The following is an 8,132-nucleotide window of genomic DNA, read 5'->3' on the forward strand; positions in this document are numbered from 1 at the left end:
GGGGGGGCGACGCCGGGCTGGGCCCCCGGGCGGCGGGAGCGGTGCGGCCCCGGGGGGCTGCGCGGTGCTCGGGGGGTCCGGTGCGGCGGGAGCTGCCGGTGCGGTGGGAGCGYACGGTGCGGCGGCCGGAGGGCGCTGGTGGGTCCCGGTGAACGGGCCGAGCTCGGCGGGGCTCCCGTGCCCGGAGAGGGGAGGGAGCGAAGGAGGGAGGCGGCCGCCGCCACCGGGGCCGGCCCTTCCCGGTGGCCGTTCTCTACCGCCGCTCGCCCTGGGCAGGGACCGGCTGCCACGTCCCGGCTGCTTCCCGGTRCCCCGGAGCGGCCGTGCCCGGTACAACCCGTTGGCCGCCGTTCAAGACAAACAGGGCCGGGACGCCCGGGTCGGTCCCAGCTTTGTCGCAGGTCGCTGCACCGGGAAGGGCGGGCTCGGGGCGGCCTCGACAGGGCCACGCACTGGGCACCAGGACACCGGGCACCGGGACAACGGGAACCCAGCACCGGGAACCCAGCACTGTGCACCGGGATTTTGGCACCGGGCACCCAGCACCGGCACTCTGGGCACCGGGAACCGAGCACTGGTCATTTCCACGGGGGCCATGGGAGCGGTGGGAGAGCTGGGACTCGGGGTCTGCATCCCCCAGGGTGGCGGTGGGGACACCAGCACCCTCCACCCCTTGCACGTCCTTGCACCCCCGTGGACACCGGGGCCCCTCTTGGGGTGTCAGGGTGGGGGACCAAGCGCTGACCCCTCCTCGGTGCCCGCAGCATGTCGTGGTTCAGCGGCATCCTGGTGCCCAAGGTGGACGAGCGGAAGACGGCATGGGGGGAACGCAACGGCAAGAAGGGCCCCCGGCCCCGAGCCGGCCTCTGTGGCCCCCGCTACATGAGCTGCCTGCAGGAYCCTGAGATGGAGCGGGGTGCGGGACCCGCCCGGGGGCTGCGCTGCACTTGGCAGGAGGATCATTACGGCAAGAAAGGGCCCGCGGGCGACCTGGGACTCAAATCGGTGGACGCGAGCTTGGAGGACGGCGAGGCCAAGGGGCCGAAAGTGGCCGGAGGACATGGGGGGCGGCCATCGGCCGGCGAGTGCTGGCGGCGGCTGCTCCAGGTTTTCCGCTCCAAACGCTTCCAGTCGGCCAAACTGGAGCGGCTCTACCAGCGCTACTTCTTCCAGATGAACCAGAGCAGCCTGACGGTGCTGATGGGGGTGCTGGTGCTGGTTTGCGGGGTGATGCTGCTCTTCCTCTGCCTGCCCGGTGCCCCGCACGTACCGGCGGCCGCCGCGCTGGCCGGTGCCACAGCTCTGTTCCTGCTCCTCATGGTGCTGTGCAGTCGCAGCGCCTTCCCCCAGGACTACATGTGGGTGGTGAGCTACGTGGTGTTGGGGTTGCTGGCCGGGGTGCAGGCGTTGGGGACGGTGGCCGTGGCTCCCCGAAGCGCTGCCGAGGGCGTTTGGTGGAGCGTCTTTTTCATCTACATCACCTACACGCTGCTGCCCGTGMGGATGCGGGCGGCCGTGCTGGCCGGGGTGCTGCTCTCCACCCTGCACCTCGCCATCGCTTGGCACCGCAACGCCGCCGACCCYTTCCTCTGGAAGCAGGTAAGGCTGAAAGGACACGCCCGGGAGGGGCTGAGCCCGGCGAGTTCCGCCCACTTGCAGGTGGGATTGCCCCCTGGTTCCCCAATGCCGCTCGGCAAAATTGGGATTTTTTTTTTTTTTTTTGCGCCGGTGGAAAATTCCGGATGCAGGAGGGGCTGCTCGGGGGTAGGGGGGCTCCGGGGAAGGTTCCATGGGGTCTTGTGATGGGGCCGGGGGTCTYTACAGTGCCACAGCCCCCAGGGAAGCGGATGGGCCCCTCGTCCCGGCACAGAGCCACCATTGTGGGCTGCACCGGGGACAGGGGGCACCCACAAAGCTCCCGTTGTAGGGCTGGCAGAAACCCCCGAGGGGGGACGCAAGTCCAGGGAGCCAGGGCAGGGGAGTGGCTGTCACCCAGGGGGCTGGGACGCCACCAGTGTCCCCTGTCCTGCCCCTCTGGGGTGGTGGGGGTGCTGCTCGTACAGGGGACTCCACCATCCTTAGGGCTGCGTGTTCCCAGCCCCAGCGGCTCCCCCTCCTCTCGCGGGGCCACTCGTCACCCGTCACCCGTCACCCTCGCCCTGCCTGGCCGGGGCCAGAGCCACGTGCTGTCCCCGCGGGGCACAGGGCGAGGAACGCAATGACATCCGAGGCCAGCGGGGTCACGGGAGGGGCCGCCCCCCGCCCTCTCCCCCGGGTAGAGTTCACCCCTTCAGGGTAGGAGCGATGGGGCTCCGGGGGGATGCGATGGGGCCGGGGGGGCTCTGCTCCGAGGCCTCTGCTCCCAGTGTCCCAGTGTCCCAGAGTGCTGGAGCGCTATAAATAGCCCTGGCCCCGATCCCGGGGGACAGGGACGGGGGAAACCGCAGCTCCCACTGCAGTCATCTCCGCTTTCCGACTTCCTGCGCTTCCCGAGGGCGTCCCCATGACCCCCATGCTCCAGGTCCCCATGTCCCCCTGACCTCAGGCCCCTGTATCCTCATATCCCCCCTGCTCTGGTTTTCTGTGTCCCCACATCCCTGTGTTTCCCACTGCCTTGGCTCTCCAGGTCCTCCACATTCACCTTATGTATGTCCCCCGTGTCCCCAAGTCCCCTCTGCCACCCCTACCCTGTGTCCCCAGGTCTCTCTGCCACCCTTACCCTGTGTCCCCAGGTCCCCTCTGCCCCCCTGCCCAGTGTCCCCAGGTCCCTGCATCCCCTGTTCCCTGGTTTCCTGCAGCCCCAATGTCCCTGCAGCCCCCTTGCCCTGTTTTCCCAGGTCCTTTGGTGTCCCCCATCCCCCCAACGCTGTCCCCTGTGTCCCCATGTCCCCACACCCACAACCCCCTCCTCTCCCACTGACAGCACCCACCACACCAAAGCCAAGGCTCTGTGGTGCAGAGGAGGAGGGTGGCACAGACAGCTGGGGAGTCCCTGGGTGGTCACCCCGAGCCCATTTCCCTCTCCAGCTCAGCGCCAAYGCCCTGATCTTCCTCTGCACCAACGTGGTGGGGGTCTGCACCCACTACCCGGCTGAGGTGTCGCAGCGCCAGGCTTTCCAGGAGACCCGCGGCTACATCCAGGCACGCCTGCACCTCCAGCGGGAGAACCGRCAGCAGGTGGGACGGGGGATCCCGGGGGTCCCCGTGCCAGGTTTGGGGGTCCATCAGCACCCCAGCATTCCTCACGAGACTGCTCCCGGTGCAGGAGCGGCTGCTGCTCTCGGTGCTGCCGCAGCACGTGGCCATGGAGATGAAGGAGGACATCAACACCAAGAAGGAGGACATGATGTTCCACAAGATCTACATCCAGAAGCACGACAATGTCAGGTACGGTGGGGACAGGGGTGCGGGCGAGGTTTGGGGGGGCTGTCACCGGGGGAGGGTGTCTGGGGCATTGTGTGGGCACATCCTCAACCCACACTCTTCCTCCTGCAGCATCCTCTTTGCAGACATCGAGGGTTTCACCAGCCTGGCCTCGCAGTGCACGGCCCAGGAGCTGGTGATGACTCTCAACGAGCTCTTTGCCCGCTTTGACAAGCTGGCAGCGGTGAGTGGAGTGGGCAGGGTGGGTTTGGGGGGCTCCTGGAGCCCTCCTAACCCACTCGTGCCCCACAGGAGAACCACTGCCTGCGCATCAAGATCCTGGGGGATTGCTACTACTGTGTGTCGGGGCTGCCGGAGGCGCGCGGGGACCACGCTCACTGCTGCGTGGAGATGGGYGTCGACATGATCGAGGCCATCTCGTGAGTGGGGCAGGGCTGGGGGCCTGTCCCCAGTGCCACCATGGCGTGGGGGGCTGCACCTGACCCTGCTGAGATCCCCTTTAGGGGCTGTGCCCACCCCCAGTGTCACCAGAGCTTGGGGGGCTGTACCTGACCCTGCTGAGATCCCCTTTGGGGGCTGTGCCCACCTGCAGTGCCACCAGAGCTTGGGGGGCTGTACCTGACCCTGCTGAGACCCTATTTGGGGGCTGTGCCCACCCCCAGTGCCACCACAGCTTGGGGGGCTGTACCTGACCCTGCTGAGATCCCATTTGGGGGCTGTGCCCACCCCCAGTGCCACCACAGCTTGGGGGGCTGTGTCTATCCCTGGTGTTTCTGTGTCCCCAGTGCCACCAAAATTTGGGGGACTGTGCCTGTCCCCTARGCTGGCACGTCCCCAGTGTCACCACAATTTTGGGGCTGCATCCAGCCCTGGTACCGGTGTGTTCCTGGTGCCACTTAAGGGGGGCTGCAATTTGCCCAGTTTTGGCAAGTCCCACATCTTGGGGGATGGTTCCCATTCCTGGTGCTGGCACATCCCTGGTCTGGATCACAGACTAAGGGTGCCATGGGGTGCTTTGGGGTGCCTTGGGGTGCTGTGGAGTGCCATGAATGCCACGAATGCCTGGGAATCCCGTAAGGCCGAGCTTTGCTTGGGGACACCTCAAAGCACCTGGGGGTGCCACGGAGCTCCCGAGGGTGACGCGGTGCCAATGTCACCCGCAGGCTGGTGCGCGAGGTGACCGGGGTGAACGTGAACATGCGCGTGGGCATCCACAGCGGGCGCGTCCACTGCGGGGTCCTGGGGCTSCGCAAGTGGCAGTTCGACGTCTGGTCCAACGATGTCACCCTCGCCAACCACATGGAGGCGGGTGGCAAAGCCGGGTGAGCCGGGACTCGGGGAGTGAGGTGGAGTCTGGGGAGGGTGGCGCTGGGCTGGGGAATGCTCAGCGGCTTTGTCCCCTCYGTCCCCAGGCGCATTCACATCACCTGGGCGACGCTGCAGTACCTGAACGGGGACTACGAGGTGGAGCCGGGCCATGGGGGTGAGCGCAACGCTTACCTCAAGGAGCACAACATCGAGACCTTCCTCATCGTGGGCTGCAGCCAGAAACGCGTGAGTTGGGGGCCGGCTGGGCTGTGGGAAAGGGGTGGAGGGTCCTGGTGTCCCCACTGCCACCTTGGGGGATGCAGACCCCGAGTSTCCCACCGCTCCCATGCCCCCGTGGATACGGCCAGTGCTGGGTTCCCGTTGTCACCCCCCTCACGGCCGTGCCACCCTGCAGAAGGAGGAAAAAGCCATCCTGGCCAAGCTGCAGCGCACTCGTGCCAACTCCACCGAGGGGCTGGTGCCACGCTGGGTGCCCGAGCGCTCCTTCTCCCGCACCAAGGACTCCAAGGCCTTCCGGCAGATGGTGAGCAGCCCCGGGGAGGGCATCGGGAGCAGGGGGGTACCCCCCGTGCGGTGCTATCAGCTGCTCGCTGCCCTTCCGTGGCTGCTGGTGGCTTCCCCAGCCCTGCCCGCAGCCCTCGTGGCTTCCTCCCGCTGCCCGCGGGCCCCAGGGAGCTCCTGGGTGACCCCTGGTGCTCAGCAGCCCTCGGGGATCCTCGTTATCGCCAGTCCTGGGGAACCTCGGGGGTCTCCAATCCCTCCCAGACCCCTCCCTCCTCCCTTTGCAGATCCCTGGGGACCCCCTTGTCCTTGCCAAGAGCCCTTAGGGACTCCCTGCCCCATTTACCCCAGAACTCTGTCCCCAATCCTGGGTGACCCTGGGGGATGTCCCATGTCCTTGTCATTCACAAGGGTCCCCCCCCTGTGTCCCTGACACCTCCATCTCCCTTCTGTTGTCCAGGGCATCGATGACTCCAGCAAGGACAAGTAAGTGTTCCCATGCTGGGCTGCTGGGGGGGGTCCAGCCCCTCCGTGGGGCAGTGGGAGCCTGGGGGTGTCCTGACCCCCCCCATTTCCCAGCCGTGGTGCCCAGGAAGCCCTCAACCCCGAGGATGAGGTGGACGAGTTCCTGAGCCGGGCCATCGACGCCCGCAGCATCGACCAGCTCCGCAAGGACCACGTCAAGAAGTTCCTGCTCACYTTTCAGACTCCCGAGCTGGAGAAGAAGGTTCTCCTTTGTTCTGTCCCCTTTGTCCTGGACCTGCCATTCCCTCTGGCTCCTGAAGTCCCTTCTGTCCTGGTCCCATCAGCACCTTTGTCCCTCTCATCTCTCCTCCATCCCTTGGGGTCCTTTCTGTGCTGGTTTCATGGTTCTTTCACTTTCTCAACCTCATCCCCCTCCATTCCATCTCCTGGGGTCCCCCATGTACCATCCCATCATCTGCAGTCCCCTCCATTCCAGTCCCTGCATCCCCTGGGGTCCCCCGAGGGACCCTCCATCCCATGCCCCATGTCCCCCTTAACCCCATGCTCTGGGGTCAACCCATCTCCTTCTATCCCATCCCATCCCATCCCATCCCATCCCATCCCATCCCATCCCATCCCATCCCATCCCATCCCATCCCATCCCCTGGTGTTCCCTCAATCCTCCCTCCATCCTTGCCCTGGGGTCCCCCCTGTCCCGCTCCATCCCCTGGGGTTCCTGGGGTGTCCCCTGTCCCGCTCCATCCCCTGGGGTTCCTGGGGTCCCCCCTGTCCCTCTCCATCCCCTGGGGTTCCTGGGGTGTCCCCTGTCCCGCTCCATCCCCTGGGGTTCCTGGGGTCCCCCTGTCCCGCTCCATCCCCTGGGGTTCCTGGGGTGCCCCTGTCCCGCTCCATCCATCTCTCCCACCTCTCCCTGTCTCCTCAGTACTCCAAGAAAGTTGACGACCGTTTTGGTGGCTACGTGGCCTGCACCCTCCTCGTCTTCTGCTTCATCTGCTGCCTCCAGATCCTGGTGTTCCCTCAGTGAGTGCCACAACCCCCCCTAAATCAGTCCCAACCCCACAACCCCTTTGCTCACCTCCCACCTCTCCCCAGCTCCTCGCTGATGCTYGGGGTCTACGTCAGCATCTTCATCCTCCTCGCCGCCATCCTCTTCATCTGTGCCATCTACTCCTGCGTCGCTGTGAGTACCCGAGATCTGGGAGGGTTTTTGGGGTTTTGGCCGTGCCTGACGGGGTTTTTGGTGCCCCCTCCAGCTCTTCCCCACCGCCCTGCAGCAGCTSTCCCGGAGCATCGTCCGGTCCCGCGCCCGCAGCACCGGCATCGCCGTCTTCACCATCCTCCTCGTCTTCATCGCTGCCTTTGTCAACATGGTAGGGTCACGGGGGGCTGGGGGAGGGTTTTGAAGGTTTTGGGGAGCTGTGGGGCACCGGCTCACCCCTCTGGCCCCCCAGTTCTCCTGCAGCCGCGTGGCCCTGCGGGACTGCGCCGCCCGTGAGCTCAACRTCACCCCCGGGGCCGTGGGGCCGTGCCAGCTCCGTGCCCTCAACTTCTCCCTGGGGACCCCGCTGGGCTCCTGCCACGGTGATGGGCTGGTGTGTGACTTCCCCGAGGTGAGCAGGGCACGGGGTCGGGGTCCCACSGGGGTCCCTGTGGGTGCCAAATCCTCCCTGGGTGCTGGGAGGGTCCTCGGGGGTGTGCTGGGTGCTGGCACGGGGTCCCCATGGATGTGGTGTCCCCCTGGGTACTGGGAGGGTCCTTGAGGGTGTTGGGTGCTGGCACGGGGTCCCCACGGGTGCAGTGTCCCCCTGGGCACTGGCACAGGGTCCTTGAGGGTGTTGGGTGCTGGCACGGGGTCCCCATGGATCTCTGTAGGTATTGTGTCCCCAAGTGTGCTGGCACGTGGTCCCCATGGGTGCAGTGTCCCCCTGGGTGCTGGCACAGGGTCCTTGAGGGTGCTGGGTGCTGGCAGAGGGTCCCCACGGGTGCAGTGTCCCCCTAGGTGCTGGCATGGGGTCCCCATGGATGTGGTGTCCCCCTGGGTGCTGGGAGGGTCCTTGAGGGTGTTGGGGGCTGGCACTGATACCCCATGGATCTCTCTGATACCCCATGTCCCCCAGGGTGCTGGCACTGGGTCCCCATGGGTGCAGTGTCCCCCATGATGCTGGCAGGGGGTCCCCATGGGTGCAGTGTCCCCCTGGGCGCTGGCACAGGGTCATTGAGGGTGCAGTGTCCCCCAGGGTGCTGGCACTGGGTCCCCATGGGTTCAGTGTCCCCCATGATGCTGGCAGGGGGTCCCCATGGGTGCAGGGTGCCAGCACGGGGTCCCCACAGACACAGGGTGCTGGCACAGGTCGTTTGGGTCCAAGGTCCTCAGCGGGTGCTGGCACTGTGCCCTTGAGGTTGTTGGGTGCTGGCACGGTGTCCCCAAGGGT

At 66.5% G+C, this 8,132-nt stretch overlaps 1 protein-coding gene across 1 annotated transcript in view; it reads left to right on the forward strand.

Annotated features, from left to right (window-relative positions):
• Window positions 1-690: 690 nt before the first annotated feature.
• ADCY6 (adenylate cyclase 6) overlaps window positions 691-8,132 on the forward strand; it is a 13,130-nt gene continuing 5,688 nt past the window's right edge. The window contains exons 1-14 of the mRNA XM_057383956.1: window positions 691-1,599; window positions 3,028-3,177; window positions 3,266-3,387; window positions 3,496-3,607; window positions 3,676-3,803; window positions 4,548-4,706; window positions 4,797-4,938; window positions 5,108-5,236; window positions 5,675-5,700; window positions 5,794-5,941; window positions 6,623-6,720; window positions 6,793-6,880; window positions 6,954-7,070; window positions 7,152-7,310. Coding sequence (XP_057239939.1) covers window positions 766-1,599; window positions 3,028-3,177; window positions 3,266-3,387; window positions 3,496-3,607; window positions 3,676-3,803; window positions 4,548-4,706; window positions 4,797-4,938; window positions 5,108-5,236; window positions 5,675-5,700; window positions 5,794-5,941; window positions 6,623-6,720; window positions 6,793-6,880; window positions 6,954-7,070; window positions 7,152-7,310 — 2,412 coding nt within the window. The 5' untranslated portion in view covers window positions 691-765. The remainder of the gene's footprint in view (window positions 1,600-3,027; window positions 3,178-3,265; window positions 3,388-3,495; window positions 3,608-3,675; window positions 3,804-4,547; window positions 4,707-4,796; window positions 4,939-5,107; window positions 5,237-5,674; window positions 5,701-5,793; window positions 5,942-6,622; window positions 6,721-6,792; window positions 6,881-6,953; window positions 7,071-7,151; window positions 7,311-8,132) is intronic.

This window comes from Malurus melanocephalus, unplaced genomic scaffold (genome assembly GCF_030028575.1).
Source record: "Malurus melanocephalus ecotype Western Australia unplaced genomic scaffold, MMel_1.1 scaffold_670, whole genome shotgun sequence".
Taxonomy (NCBI): Eukaryota; Metazoa; Chordata; class Aves; order Passeriformes; family Maluridae; genus Malurus; species Malurus melanocephalus.